Below are 16,790 nucleotides of genomic sequence, written 5' to 3' on the forward strand. Positions count from 1 at the left end.
ATTAAGTTATAACTTTTATTAAAAATACTATCAATTTTTAATGATATTAACTTGAAAGTGTATTTTGTTACAAATGATTAGAATATAACTATTTTTTATATTATTTATGTTATTTATATTTTAATGGGTTAACACTAACATTGATAGCAATTGATTATGACTTGTTGAAGAATATACAATATGAAGACTTGGTTGATGAATTTGCTTCAAAAAATGCTACAATATGACCTTTTTTGTTAGTCACGTGAATAAATGATTACTTTTGATGTTATTGAAAGTTGTTTACAATTTAAATACATTATGTTCTTTCTTTTGTTTTTTTTATAAAAAAAAATTATGTTTTTTATAAGGGGTCAATTTTTATAATTTTCCCGGGACCTCTAAATTCTTGGAAACGGCCCTGGATCTTCTACATCATAAAACATTCATAAAAGTGTGTAGAAAAATTCAATCAAACAATTGAAGAATTACTGATTTAAAGCTCCATCGAATCCATCACAAAATCAACTACAAAAAATGAATGGTTCTAAACACCAGGCATAGTTATGGCTATAAGTTAACTTCAATTTCCCCTCCAACTTTTTTTAGGATTGCGAAGGAAAAAATAAAGACTTTAAGCTAACCAAATCTAGATCTGATACCACAAGGATCGTGAAGAAATTATAGGGTGTAAAGTCAATTTTTAAATTGGGAAATTGACAAAATTATTTCATCTCATTATTATTTTTTTTAACAATTTTTTAGTGAAATTACAATGAAGGATATAAAAGTTCCAACGTGATTTAAAGTAATAAGGATAAATTAGTAACTTTGATGGTAATCGATTATAATATATTAGTAATAAATTCATTAATGAGTACTCCAGCTGAAAATAAGTGCCTTAATCTTGTGTTTATCGTTGAATTGAATCTCATTGCATTAAATTAACTTAGTTGTGTGTGGTTGCTCTCTGTTGGAATCGAAGAAGAAGATTCATAGAAGATGAAATTGGTTTGGGTTTTCAAATTGGGACTTAGGGTTCTAATGAACACAGGAAATCAAAGATGAATGGGTTATTGAAGATGAAATTAGGGACTTTTTAAATGGAATAGAAGAACAATAAAGGTGAAGAATAAGATGAAATTATAGGGATTGTTTGATAATGAGAGAGAACAATGAAGGTAAGATGAAACACGTTTTTTCAAATGGAACACTTTTTTTTTATCCTTCAGGAACATGTTTTTAATCCTTGGCTTTTAGTTGTTTTTTAAATTTTTTTGTTTAATTTTTTTAAAATTGAAATATTAATATTTCAATTTTAGAAATATTTTTAATTACAAATAAATGAAATTAATCCAGTCAGCATGCCATGTAGGTAGATTCAGGTGATGTAGGCATGTCACGTCATTCATTTGGTCCAGTCATACACTAAGTTGTCCAAGGAGAGGGTAAACGACGGAATCTTAACAATACGAGGGGGAATCGCAAAAAAAAAAAAAATACAGGGGTAAATCAAATCTTGCTAATTTTGCAGGGGTAAACAACTATTTAGTATTTACCCATTATTTTTATTTTTTTTGATAAGCTATTTACCCATTATTTAATTACCTTTAACGGAAATTACTTTCTTATCTTGTTGCTTAGTTTTAAAATTTTTCTTGGCTTAAATGATTAATTCGTCCCTGTAAGTTCGTAAGTTTTTGGTTTTCATTCATGTATCTTTTTTTGTTTTAAAATAGTCTTTGAATGTGTAAATTCTTTTGGTTTTAGGCCCTAACGTTAAGTGTCGTTCCATAAATGGTGACGTGGCAAACGAGGATGATGTGTCAATGATGATGCACAGTCATCCACTTAGAGGGACCAAATCCAAAAATAAAATTGCAAAGAGGGATCAAAACCAAAAACATATTTTTCTTCTTTTTTTCTCTAAACTCAGAAATTGACTCATACTTCTCTGAACCCAAAAATTGCAAATCATGTTTTAATGGATGCGATTTGAGAGATTCATAAGAATAAAAACGAGTCATTTTATCTTAAAAGTTTGTGAATTTTTTGGTTGACATTTGAGGATATATTGAAACTCAAATTTTACAATATATAATGTTTGATTTGCAGTAAAAAAGAAAATGTTGTTTGATTAAAAATTCATGTCAAATTTTGAAGATGGTGATTAGTAAATTAATATGGTCTTTTGATTAAATCAAAATAAATGGTGTATGAGGAAACTCAACTTTTTGTTGGTTAAAAAGTTTTATGGAATTTTAGGTTGGGGAGAAGAAAGAAGAAGAAAATATCGTTTTAGTGCATTCAACACAAATTTATGGATTTAGATAACTATGAGCTCATTTTTGGGTTTAGAGAAAAAAAAGAAGAAAAATATGTTTTTGGGTTTAATTTCGTTATTTTGGATTTGGTCCCTTTCTGTAATTTTATTTTTGGATTTGGTCCTCTAAGTGGATGACTAGACATCATTATTGACACATCATCCTCATTTTCCACGTCACACATTGTCACATCATGTCATCATTTTTGTAACTACACATAACGTTAGGGACTAAAACCAAATAAATTTGCACATTTAGGGACTATTTTTAAACAAAAAAAGATACATGGAAGAAAACAAATAATTTGCAAACTTACATGGACCAATTGATGATTTAAGCCTTTTTCTTTTATATAATGAACGAGTACTCCAGCTGAAAGTAGTTGTTCATTAACCTTAATATCTTGTGTTTATCATTGAATTGAATCTCATTGCATCAAACAAACATTACCTTTTGTCCTTTGAACCATTCCTCCTATATTACCCCCTCAGTTTAATCCCAGCCAAATTCAATAATGGATGTAGTTGTTCTCAGCGAAACCATTGGTGAAATCCTTAAACATATAGATTCCCTTAAAACAAGCAGCAGCTCAGATTCCCTTAAAACAACCAGCAGCTCAGGCATTGGGTTGTTAAAAGGTTACATCAACCAGGTCAAAGTTTCTCTTGAATCAATCCAATCCACAGTGAAGATCCTAGACGTCGACGTCATAGATAAGGAGGATGATAAGGTCTGCCTACGGAACCTTAAGAATGCAGTCAACGATCTGAGTGATTTGGTGGAGGATCTCTACACGGATCCTAATTTGCCTAAACAAAGCTCACACTCTTTCTTTAGATCCAATTCTGTTAAGGATCGCTACAAAGACGTCCAATCACAGATTCAGGATATAGTGAACCTCCAAGAAAGTATAGCTAAATTGCCCAAACAGGCGTCTGTAAAGGCATGGGAGGATATAAAGTTGAACCAAACTGAAATTGGTAGAGAAAAGGAAAAGAAAGAAATTATAGATCAACTTGTGTCGCTCCAAACCAAAAGAAAAACAGAAACAACACCAGAGGAAAGCCATGTTGTTATTATTCCTGTGGTTACCATTGTTGAGTTCGAAGTAGTTGAGAATGAAGAACTCGTCCATCTCATTTGCAACGACGAGAAAGTCAAAGCTCGCTTCGGCTCACAAATTTTTGTTGATGGCGAAATTCCGCAGACAGATGTCATCAACAACGACCTTACAAACTGCAAAGACTACCTTGTTGTGGTGAAAAATTTAAAAACTGAGAATGGTGAAGATGTTCTGGAAAAGTTGATGACAAAGCTGCAGGAGAGAACCATAGACGGTGTCAAGCGTGCAATACTCATAACCACACGCAGTAAACTCATGGCCAACAATATTACTACTACCACACGTAGAAATACTGGTATATATGCTAGTTTTGCCTCGTTTAAGCCACATGTTCTCCGGGGGCTAAACGAAAATGAATCTTGGTCACTGTTTAAGAGCATTCGTGGTGGTGATGTCGAGGAGAATGGAATGGAAAGAAAAATTGTGATGGATTGTGGCGGAGTTCCTTTTTGGATAAAATTCACTGCAGAGTTTATGAAAAAACCTAGTGGTGCTGCCACAACTGAAGATGTTTTGAAGAAGGAGTTTCTAAAAGAGCTTAAGTTATACTACAACAAATTTCCAGCGCTTCAGAAGATGTGTTTTGCATTTTGTTCATTGTTTCCTCGCAATCATTTGATTGATGTTGAAAGATTAATGCATCTCTGGAGAGCAGAAGGATTTGTCATGGATGTAGATGTACCAACCGCAGAAGCAAAGTTACGTGGATGTTTCAACGACTTGGTTGAGAAGCCAATTTTCAAAGACATGGAAGAAGACGAGGGTGGTATTGTGACAAGATGTAGAATGCAACCTTTAATGCATGATCTAGCACGGTTTGTATCTGATCAAGAAGAGAACATTACGGTGGACCCAGAAGGGGAAAGAGTTCATGAAGGAGTCCTACGAGCATCATTTGATTTCAGTTTGGACGTTTCACGTGGAATTCCACCTTCTTTGTTTTCAAAAGCAGAGAATCTCAGGGCTATTCTCTTGTGGAAGACACAAACATTGCTTCCTAAGGAGGGAGAAACGAGCACTTCCACTTGTGATCTAATCTTCAAAACCTTCAAGACCACTCTCCGAATGTTGGATCTCCATGACATGGGAATTAAGACAATTCCTAACTCTATTGGGGAAATGAATAATTTGAGGTATCTTAACCTTTCCTTTAATACCATGGAGAAGCTACCTAGTGCCATTACCAAACTTTCCAATTTGCAAACTTTGAAACTATCCCAGTGTTATCTCCTCAAGGAATTACCAAAGCATATTGACCAACTAACTAAACTCAATCATCTTGAGATAGATGGATGTTTGGCTCTCACTCACATGCCTAGCAAAATACGAAAGTTGGGAGAATCTCTTCAGACATTGTCACTATTTGTGGTTAGTAAGGACGACTTGGGTGGCCTTGACGACCTTAAAATTCTCAACAACTTAAGAGGCCACTTGGAAATTTCTCATCTTGAAACACCCAGTTTGAAGCTTTCACGGAAGGATACTTATCTCAATGAGAAAAAACACCTTAAACATCTAACGTTGAGATGGGATCACAAGGATGTCCTGAAGGAGAAGAAGGGAGATAATAGTACTCCATATGAGACCACACTTGACCGTCTTGAGCCTCCCACTGAACTGACAACATTTTTCCTTATAGGGTATAAAGGTAAAACTCTTTCAGATTGGTTTTCTTCATTAAAGTGCCTTGTTAAGTTAACCTTGTATGACTGCACCAATTGCACATCTCTTCCGCAACTTGATCAACTTGCAAAGCTTAGATTTCTAGAACTTCTAAGGTTGGACAATCTGAAATGCATTTCTAAAAATACCATTGCAGATGAAAAAAAAGCTACAATATACTTTCCATCTCTAGTGGAACTCACAATCTCAGATTGCCCTAATCTTACGAGTTGGTGGACAGAGCATGAAGAGGCCAAAAATTTACCCTATTTGGCTTGCCTTTCAAAGTTACATGTAAGTTACTGCCCTAAACTAATTTGCATGCCCCTTTTTCCTGATCTTGATGAAGAGCTAGTTCTCGTGGGTTCAAGCATGAAACCGCTACATGATACAATAGAACCAGCAACTGATACGATAACACAAGGAACTATAAGATGTGCTCCATTTTCCAAACTCAAGTCCCTGAAAATTTCGAATGTTGAACAGAAGCCTCCTCAAGATCCACAAAACGAGTGGATCAAATACTTCAATTCTCTAGAGAAACTTGACATTAAAGAGTGGAAACATTCTCTTCCCAATGGTTTTCGTCATCTTACGTCACTCCAGAGTCTTAACATTGAGAGTTGTCAAGAACTTGATCTTGACCTGATCTCAAGTACTCATGAATGGGAAGGTCTGAAAAACTTGTGTTCTCTTGCCATAAGAGAAATTCCAAAACTTGAGCATCTTCCGTCGGGTGTTGTCAAGGTAACGTCTCTTAAAGATCTTGAACTTCATAATTGTCATGACATGACTTCTTTATCCGAAGAGATAGACGGCCTTAAATCACTTGATAGATTGGTGATTTCTAATTGCAACAAGTTGGCTTCGCTTCCGAAAGCATTAGAAAAGATGAAGCATTTGAAAACTTTAATCATTTTGGACTGCACTTTGTTATTGCCAAGGTGTCAGCCAGTTACCGGTGATGATTGGCCACAAATTAAGCACATAGAAAATAAACAAGTCACTGAAACGAATCGAGGACTTTGAGAATCCCAGCCAAGATAGGTTCGGTTCATCTTGCTAGCTCCTGTTCTTGTCACATAAAAAGGTATGATTGAAATAATATACTCCCTCCTTTCTAATTATAATTAAGTAAAGATTGACAACAAAATATTTGATGTATTGGACAAGTTAAAGCGAATAATATAAGTTTGTTTTTAATCTCAAGTTCTTTCTCAGGTACTAGCTAGCTACACATTATATATTTTTGGTTACTCAGTACTGACGGCACCGTTGTATTATTTACCCAATTTTTAGGTTTGCTGGAGGAGAAGATTATGGATCCATGTATGGATTTTGACTGCCCGTGATGACAATACTATATTCCTATTGTAAGAAGAAGAAGCAGCACTACTTCCTCTTGGAGAAACCAACCATTTTTCATATAAGCATCTACTATTGTCTTTTTCTTTTTGTTTTTTTTCGGGCGCATTTTAGATTGTTTGTGGAATTTGTTTATCAACAATGCTTGTTGGGACATGTACCTTTTTGATGGATTAGAATCGAATAAATTAGATGTGTGAAACTTTTATTGTTCATATATATGCGAGTGACTAATAACTTAATAGTAGTAATTGTGTTTTACTCAATTCATTAATTTTGAATCTTGCTATTGTTTAGTGTCTTGGATAACATAGAAATCATCAAAGGTTTAAGGTTACGCTTTTTTTTTTTGAAGTACAACTACAATAGTCAAAAGTAGCCTACCATGTGAGCTTGTGTGATCCTTTCCTACCTATCGCGCCTTTGACCCGACAAAATTTTAAAAAATTTGTTTGCTTCAAAACCTTAAACTATTTAAGAAACAATGTCCTGAACTTTGTCTTAGGATATTTAACATTGAATTTTATATATGGTTGAAAATAAGTTGGAGATCGAGAAAGAGGTTATTTGTTTTAAAATCAATTAACAAAAAGGTAAGTAGTTGAAAAATGGTGGATTGAAAAAAGAGAAAAATAATTTTTGAAAAAGGACACAATTTTTTATTTTTATTTTTTTAAAAAAAGAGGAGTAGCAAAGGGCTATTACCTCAAAAAAAAATCTCTCTCTCTCTCTCTATATATATATAAATATATAATAAGATGAGGAAAGAGTTACAAAAAGAAGGAGGGGGACTAGGCCAAAAACCTCCCTAACCATGTACAACCCTAAAAAAGGGTTTATCAAGTCTATCACAATTAAAAGAGTTTGCAATAAGAGAGCAAGTGAATTTATACCCAAATTGTACAAAATACAAAATCAAGCATTCGTAAGGGAGTTCCTCGACTCCACCTAACCTAGGAAAAATAAATTACAAAGACAGAAAGAAAATAACCTTATTGGCCTTGGAGTTCCTTGGCCTCTTTGCCTCCTCCTTAAAGTTCTCCTAACTCTAGAGTGAATATCATTGTTGTTGAGTGATTTCTGAATGAATAATAGTGGAGGAAGAAGACTCTGTTTATAGTTTTTCAGCTGGGTTTGAGCTTTTTTTCCGCATCCATCGGACCCATCGTGACCACGATGACGTGTATTTTCGTCTCGTTGGATATTTGAATTGACCTCATTTTGCTAAAACAAATATACAAGCAAGATGTTGGACCAAATGTTTCAACATGAAGGTACAACACGATGGTTACTAAAGAAATCTAGCGCATAATACTAGCATCTGCTATATATGAAAATCCACTCTACAAACATGTATATCAAGATTTGATCTGATCAAGACTTTATCAGTGAAGATATGTTCTTATCAAGACTTAGATTCAGCACATTGTTTATTTCCTAAAGATGATCAACCATTTTAGAAATTTTTTTATTAAAGTTTGATTTGCTTAGTTGGACGTGACTAAAAGACCAGCTGTGTTCTGAAGCTTATCTTGAAAGATCAGGAGCGTGCTAGCTCACTATATATATATGGAGACCAAGACCAAGACTACTCATCGAACTGAATTGAAAGAAATACATTTGAGTTTTATATATTGAGTTTAAGTGTCTGTATTTGTTAATTGTGATTCTTTCTTGTGAATTCTATAACACAAGTTAAGAACTGAGTTTTTTGTGTGTGTTTTAAGGTTACTCCTAAGCTTTGAAGTACGGAGTTAACTGTGTGTGATTTACCTGAAGCTTTTAAGCAAGAGTAACGTATTGTCTAGGAGTTTGTTGCCACATTATATTCAACATTGTATGAACAACACAGGTTGTGTTGGTTGAGTGGAAGTGAGATAGGATCTCATGTCTAGGAGTTCCTATATAGAAGTTGTGTAACAGCCCAGGCCCCACCACCTTAGGTGGTCCCGGCACTACCACCTCACGATCTTCTCTACCCCCTCACTAGTAGAGTTTTTGCCTTCCGTGGGAATCGAACCACGTACCCTGGGGTTCAAGTACATCATGTTCAATCCATTCCCACTACCGATCCTTGTGAGAAAATCACATTTACATTTAAAAATTAATTATTTTATTATTTATTTACTATCAAATTATTTTATTATTTATATTTTATTAATTTTTATTTTTTATTTTAAAATATATTTAATTCAATAAATCAATAATTTTTTTTTTCTCTTATCCTATCTTGCTGGTAACCCAGTTCAAATTCATGATAAGAATTTTAACTAGAGAGACATGATAGGATAAACTTCAAGATTAACTTATCATATCATGTTGTGTCACCAAACACTGGATTGAGACAGGATATGATACAGTTATCATATCATGTCTCATATCCTGTGTACCAAAAGAGTCTTTATTAAATTGTATAAAATGCAACTTATTCCAATATTATGAATTAGTTTTGAAATAACACATAAAATTTTAGAATTTTTAATAAAAAAATAAATCTCCTTAATATATGTTTTTTTCTCAATATATTCCTCGTATAGAACATGAGGGAATACTATACTCGTGTACCGTAAATAAATTGATGATGAGAAATTGGCAATCTGACACGGCGGTGGTTTCAACTACTTCCCCGCTGGCCATTAAAATCAAGCAAGACTAGAGAGACAAGCCGCATTAACATATCCGTACCTTCTTTTTATAAAGATTGGTGAGTGTTAGGTTGCCTTTATAAATATGGGTAGTTAGATAATTTGCCCACAATGATGTCCCATTAATGAAAAACGTACTCCACTATTCATTTCTCTTCATGATTTAATGGAAGGAAAATGTTAACTTGTGCCCTTAAGGCACATGTTAAGGAAGCAAAAATAGAAATTATTAAATGCTAATTTGTGCATTTTGACTTTTGAAGCATTAAATTTCTTGTATCATTAAATGTTGAATTACTATTTTGGTATATCTTATCATGTGCCTTAAGGGCACATGTTAACAAGACCCTTAATGGAAAACTATTTTGGATGTGTATTACTTTAGTCCAAGGAGTGTCATACGAGTGTCTTATAGGTGTCAGACACTGATTAAAGGAGTGTCAGATTAAAAAAAAAAAATTGAATTTTTTCCGACACCGATATGAGTTATCCGACACGTGTCGAATGAGTGTCATACGAGTGTCGGACACCGACACGTGTCGGACACCGCGACACGCCTAATCATAGAGGTGTCGGTGCTTCCTAGCCATCCGTTCCATATTATAAGCAAAAAAAACTATTTTTTTTGTCCCAAATTATAAGCAAAATTAATCCACTTTTATCATTTTCAATATTTACTTTTACTTAGTTATTCTCATGAAAAATGCAAATTACCTTTAATTTACTTTTCTCTTCTATTCTTTTTTTTTTTTTTTTAAACTTCAAATATCATAGATAAAAATAAAAAGTGGGATACAAAAGAGGGGGACCAAGCCTAAACCCTCAACAAAGGAAACAAAACAACTAGCTAGCAACATCTAAAATAAGGAAAACCTAACCTATTTCTAGTTAAATCTTCCCTAATTTCAACTGGAGCAGATGTCCACCATGTGAAACCTTGCAAAGATAACCCGAGATTAGCAAGCTTGTCTGCACAATGATTGCCCTCCCTATAGATGTGAGATATAATGAAGCTCATGTTTCTAGTCATGTATATACAGTTCATCCATCTGTTCTTTAGTTTCCAAGGAATGATATTCGGAGATTTAAAGGCCAAGGAGACTAGTTTAGAATCACTTTCTATCCAAAGATGAGACCAATTCTGAGCATATGCATGTTCAATAGCAAGAATGACCCCCATTGCTTCCGCAAACAAAGCATTAGCCAACCCCAAATGCTTGGAAAAACAACTAACCATTTCACCTCTATGGTTTCTAAAAATACCAGAACAAGCAGCAATACCAGAATTACCCAATGAAGCTCCATCTGTGTTACATTTATACCAACCAAACATAGGTGGTTGCCACAAAACCTCAATGATCTTAGGGGGCCTAACCTCAATAAAAATTCATTTTACATCTTCTTATGAAACTTATTTCAAGAAAAACATAAAAAATCATACTTTAAATTATCATATTCTATTTTTCTTAATAAGTATGGAAACTCTTTTTTTGTTTATAATATGGGACGGAGGGAGTATATAATCTATCAAAAATTCTAAAACGAGACACAATACAAGATATAAATACTGGACATAACAGTACAAGACAATAAAAGATAGAACAACACATGACAAATGTTTAAGGTATTGAACAAACTTTGTGTTGTACGATGTTTGCTGGACAAAAGATTATTTTGGTATTTTAGACAACTTGTGTAGAGGACAAAAAGTTGTCCCGTGGGGGACAAAAATTTCAGTTTTTGTCCTGTTCCTTGGTCCCTAGTTTGTCCAGTATTAGAAACAGTTTTAAAATCAAACACAGTACAATAGAAATTGTCATGTCCAGTCCCTTATTTTTTAGCAGATCAAACGCACCCGATAAGTATATGATGTTGGTTTTAGTGTAAAATTCAAAGATTTTAGCCGGCAATTTTCTCCACAATTTAAACGGATAGAAGCAAATTTATTAATACTACTAGTACTATATGTAATTGATTGATATGGACTTGACCAAAAAGAAGGAAAATGGTTCGCTTTCCATACCATAATATAGTCATTTCGGCAAAATTACACAAATTAAGCAAAAAAAATTATAAACAATGTTAGTTGTTAGTATTACATTATTAGTTTCTTCTTCTATATCAGGATTTAAATTCTGGATCTTCTGCTCTTTAATCCTTAGTGTAACAAGTTTAACCGGTTGTTCTACTCATCTCACCCCACAAATTAAGAATGTAATTAATGTTGTATGGAGAAAAGAAATCATGTGTTAGTTTACAAAATTGTCATTCAATAATAGTATAGGAAAAATAAATTGAATAATTGAAAAAAAAGAGAATAATAAATAGTTAAAAGTATAATATGAAAAATATCATTAAATACTTCATTGATAATGTAAAATGATTTATAATTTGGTACAAATGTTTACCGAAGCAAATATAATAATACATTGGAATTTGTGCAAACGACTTCACAAAAATCTAAAATATATTATTTTTACTCCCTCAGGTCCTTAATATAGGAGGATAGATTAGATAATTAATATTTTAATGTATCTAAAAAATAACTTCCTCCTATATTAAAATGGTTCGAATAGGTCCCTTAAAGACATATCCATTAATTAGTTTGGTCCTCGAAAAAATGGACGGAAAAGACTAAACTAATTAACGGAGATATCTTTAAGGGACCTATTCGAACTTTTTTTTCTTTAAGGGAACTATTCAGACATTTTTTTCTTTAAGGGACCAGTGTGAAACCAAAAATATCTTTAAGAGACTATTTTACTAAAAAAAAAGTATAATATAAAAAATATCATTAAATACTTCATTGATAATGTAAAATGATTTATAATTTGGTACAAATGTTTACGGAAGCAAATATAATAATACATTGGAATTTGTGAAAACGACTACAAAAAATCTAAAATATATTATTTTTACTCCCTCCGATCCTTAATACAGGAGGATAGACTAGATAATTAATATTTTAATGTATCTAAAAAATGAACTTCCTCCTATATTAAGGACCAGATGAAGTAATTTAAAACCTTTTTTTTTGTTTTTTTTTAGTGCTCCGGCAACCGGTTAGCATGAAAAAAAAAATTGATTGATGGAAGAGATGTGAGTATTTACACCGTGGGATGACTTTGTACTGTACTCGTGTACCGTAAATAAATTAACGATGATTAATTGGCAATCTGACACGACGGTGGTTTCAATTACTACCCCGCTGGCCATTAAAATCAAACAAGAGAGACAACCGCATTAACTTATCCGTACCTTCTTTTTATCAAGACTAGGGATAAACCCGTGCGTTGCACGGGTTTGATTAAAATATAAAATTAAAATATTTTTATAAATAAAAAATAATAATTGCGATAACTATAATCACATATAGTTAAATAATAGATATTATTTTAAAATATGATTATATTTAATATTAGTATATGAGTAAAAAAAAAATTGTTTAGAAATATTAGATTTTTTATTAATTTATATCGTAGTTTGTTTACATTTTAATGTAATAGATCTCTTATAATATTTCATAAGTTTGAAAGGATGTATCATTTTTTATTTTATTAGTGTAATAATATAAGATTTTAGTTTTCTTTATATGAGTTGCAATTTTATAGTCAAATGTCACTTTGTTTTTTATTTTTGATGTATCCCTTATTTTATTATTTTCAATAAGAGTTGGAGGCATACCTAATTATACTTGTAGACAATATTGCTCATGAGAAATGTTAAAAAAAGTTTTGATTATAGAATATGATTCACATATGGTGGCTTTGACTATTTGTTCCACGTGTTTTCATTTTTTGAAAATTATGTATCAAATAGCATATTTTGCTTACTACGTTCTATGCAATTTAAGATTCCAAATAGCTTATCTACTTACTCATCTCTCGTTTTCTTGGAGTTTATTCTCACTTATTCACTTGGTGAAATTTTATTCCAACTTTATTAGTCCCAATTTTTTAGTCTATTGTTTGGTTCACTTTTTTTTTTTGCTTGGTCCTTTTGTTTTTGGTTTGTTTTTCTTTTTCTTGGTGAGGTTTGTGTCTCTTCAAAATTATTGTTAGTTTTTGTCCCTCTTATTTAATATTTTCTTGAACATTTATTTTCTTATTATATTATATAAACTTGAATATTTATTGTTGTCAATATATAAGTTTGGACGAAGATTTTATATATTTGAATTTTGGTTAAGGTAAAGAAAGTCTTATAGATGAATTTAAGATTTAACATGTGTCATCTTCTTATTTGCTTAAAAAAATGTCATCTTATTCTTACAAATATTCCACTATTTTATTTTCAGCCGTAACGTAAACATTCTTTTAGAATATGTACTTAATTTATCCAAAAAGTTATATTATTATGTAAATTAAATTAATAATTTTTGAATTATTGGTGAATTTTAGTTGTGTGTAAATATGTTTAAATATATGTGTGATTATATTTTCTAAATATATGTAAATATATTTTAACATCTACGGTTTTAATAATTTCTAAAATTTATTTTGACAAATGAGCATCAACAATTTTTATTTAATAATTTTTGTCTTTTTTTAATTTAATTTAGAAAGTTTTTAGTACAATTCTAAGTGGGAGGAAAAAGTATTTAGCACAATTTCTAAACTAACATGTTTTTAGCACAATTCTTTTCATCGATTCATTTTATGGTTGTAAGAATAAGATGGCATGCGTAGATTAAAATAGGACCGTCCATTAAAATTCATATATACTCATATTGAACCATCCAGATTTAGGCAAGTGTTATACGATAAATGCATAAAGATTATATATTTGGACAACCTCTAAGTCAATTTGAATCAATATAACTTCTTGCATGTATTACAATTATAAGAACCGCAAGACTTGAGTGTCAACTACAAAAAAAAAACTTATTTTAATTTCTACTTTGTTTTTGTTTCTATATTTCTCTTGATCGAGATCAAGTAGATCACATACACATTGTAGACAATATAATATTTAAAAATGAGACACATATTGACAAAATATGTGTCAAAATGTGTCAAAAAAAATGAGACACATATTTATATTTCTAAATTATTTGGATTGTCCTCTTTTAATTGAATTCCTCCAACATTAATATACCCTCGATCTATATAAATTTTAAGGCACTTCAAAATCAATAAATAGAAGTCTCTTTTATCCTCTTCAACTTATTCACATGAAAATAATTAATTATATTTCCATTAATCAACAATTTTTTATACAAATCTTTTACCTTATATAAAATAATAAATGAAAAAGAAAATAAGAAACAAATAAGCTAAAACATTAGACTAATAAAATAATAAATGAAAAAGAAAAGTTGTCTAATTACAAACATTATATCAATAAAAAAAATGATGGTTTACAAACTGCCATTATAGTTAAATACACATCCTTACATGAGGTGTCATTTCATAGGCTTTATAAGGAGCAAAGATGCAACGTAAGCAAAAATATAAATATGTTTTATCCTGTTCTCCTCCTTCACATGAAAAAATAGTCATATTCATATTAATCGATTCAACTCAAAGTTTAATTAATCATCGAACAAAACACTGGTTGATATTTAAAAAAATATCCAACCTAAAAAAGAAATAAAAAAATGATTAGAGATGTTCTAAACTCAGAGTAATAGAAAAATTTCAATTTACAAACATATTAATAGGCAACTATCACATATATGTATATCAATTTCTTAATCAATCACATGTAGAAATACCTGATATTCTAAGAGGTTAGACACCATCACATACCAAGGACAAAAACCAATATACTTATGATGTAACTATATATATGCACAGAATAGCTTTTAAATCAATTCAAGACACTATAATGTGTAACTTTAAGATATGGAAGGTGAAGATGCATAACTTTTTCTCATGGAGATGTTAGACAAAGAAACCATAGAGTTTTTGTCATGAGATAGATAAATTAAAATTTTGTTAAAACATAGAAGGTAGACTTCCTGGTATGGTGGTGGTGATAATTAGCTTTTGGGTTAACTTTATATAGAGCTTGTGTTTGATAATTAGCTAAATTTACATATTCAATATTAGTGTCTCCAAGAATTCTTTGTTTTCAATTACATTAATAGGAAATTGTAACATACAATATATATTTTAATAAGATATTGCAATGCAATTAAAACAATAACATGATGCATCATTCCACCTTTCATTACTTGCAATTCATTTTTGTCTCAATTCAACAACAATAAATTGTGTTAGTTTTTTTTTAATATATTATTATTGTTTATTATTTATTATTAGAGTAACTCTATTATATGAAATATGAAAAGGTTTTAATAAAGATTGTAGACTTTTCTTATAGAGTGTCACATCATCACAATAACTTATATGTCTAAGTAGAGTCATAAAATTAAAAGTATGATCCCTTTTAATTCATTAGGCTAAGTAGAAGTATGATCCCTTTGGTTTCAAGCAATCCCTTCTAAACAATATAAGTAATGAAGAATGATCCCTTTTTAATTCATTTAGTATTGAAAGAATATATTTCAAGCAAGAGAGACACACGTTTTTTTTATTATTAAATTCAGTTCTTTAAGGGATTGATCAAAGAGGTTTGGAATATCAAAGTGAGTCACTTGCTTGAAATATAATGATTCCTTTTTTAATTAGTATTGAAAGAATTCCAATAGTCATGAATATTTTGTGGTTATATAAATCTTATATATTAGTTGGTCCATTTTAATTTAATAATTTTTCATTTTAGTTAGTTGGTCCCTTGTAAGAAGTTATATAGTGATAATTTGATATATTGATAATTAAAATAAAAATGATTTAATTAAAGATAATTAAAATTAAAATGATTTAATTAAAGGAGATGATGAAAAGGTTATATAGTGATAATTTGATATATTGATAATTAAAATTAAAATGATTTAATTAAAGATAATTAAAATTAAAATGATTTAATTAAAGGAAATGATGAAAATGTTTTTTAATAGAGATTGTAAACTTTTCTTATAGAGTGCCACATCATCAAAATACTTGATTGTGAGCAACTCAACATTCCTTTTACTTGTAAAAGAAAAGATTTTAAGGCACTTCAAAATCACAATAAAAAGAAGTCTCTTTTATCTTCTTCAACTTATTTACATGAAAAAAATTAATTATATTCCCATTAATCAACAATTTTTTATACAAATCTTTTACCTTATATAAAATAATAAATGAAAAAGAAAATAAGAAACAAATAAGCTAAAACATTAGACTAATAAAATAATAAATGAAAAAGAAAAGTTGTCTAATTACAAACATTATATCAATTAAAAAAAAATGATGGTTTACAAACTGCCATTAGAGTTAAATACACATCCTTACATGAGGTGCCATTTCATAGGCTTTATAAGGAGCAAGGATGCAACGTAAGCAAAAATAGAAGTATGTTTTATCCTGTTCTCCTCCTTCACATGAAAAAATAGTCATATTCATATTAATCGATTCAACTCAAAGTTTAATTAATCATCGAACAAAACACCGGTTGATATTTTAAAAAATATCCAACCTAAAAAAGAAATATAAAAAATGATTAGAGATGTTCCAAACTCAGATTAATAGAAAAATTTCAATTTACAAACATATTAATAGACAACTATCACATATATGTATATCAATTTCTTAATCAATCACATGTAGACATACCTGATATTCTAAGAGGTTAGACACCATCACC

The 16,790-nt window shown here is 30.7% G+C and overlaps 1 protein-coding gene across 1 annotated transcript; it reads left to right on the forward strand.

The window, feature by feature from the left end:
* Positions 1–2,329: 2,329 nt before the first annotated feature.
* LOC123907651 (putative disease resistance protein RGA4) lies at positions 2,330–6,770 on the forward strand. Its single transcript, XM_045958001.1, has 2 exons — positions 2,330–6,178; positions 6,388–6,770. Exon 1 carries the CDS (start codon positions 2,818–2,820, stop codon positions 6,115–6,117), a length of 3,300 nt encoding a protein of 1,099 aa, XP_045813957.1. The 5' UTR covers positions 2,330–2,817; the 3' UTR covers positions 6,118–6,178; positions 6,388–6,770.
* Positions 6,771–16,790: the final 10,020 nt, after the last annotated feature.

The sequence above is a fragment of the Trifolium pratense genome, linkage group LG2, assembly GCF_020283565.1.
Source record: "Trifolium pratense cultivar HEN17-A07 linkage group LG2, ARS_RC_1.1, whole genome shotgun sequence".
Taxonomy (NCBI): domain Eukaryota; kingdom Viridiplantae; phylum Streptophyta; class Magnoliopsida; order Fabales; family Fabaceae; genus Trifolium; species Trifolium pratense.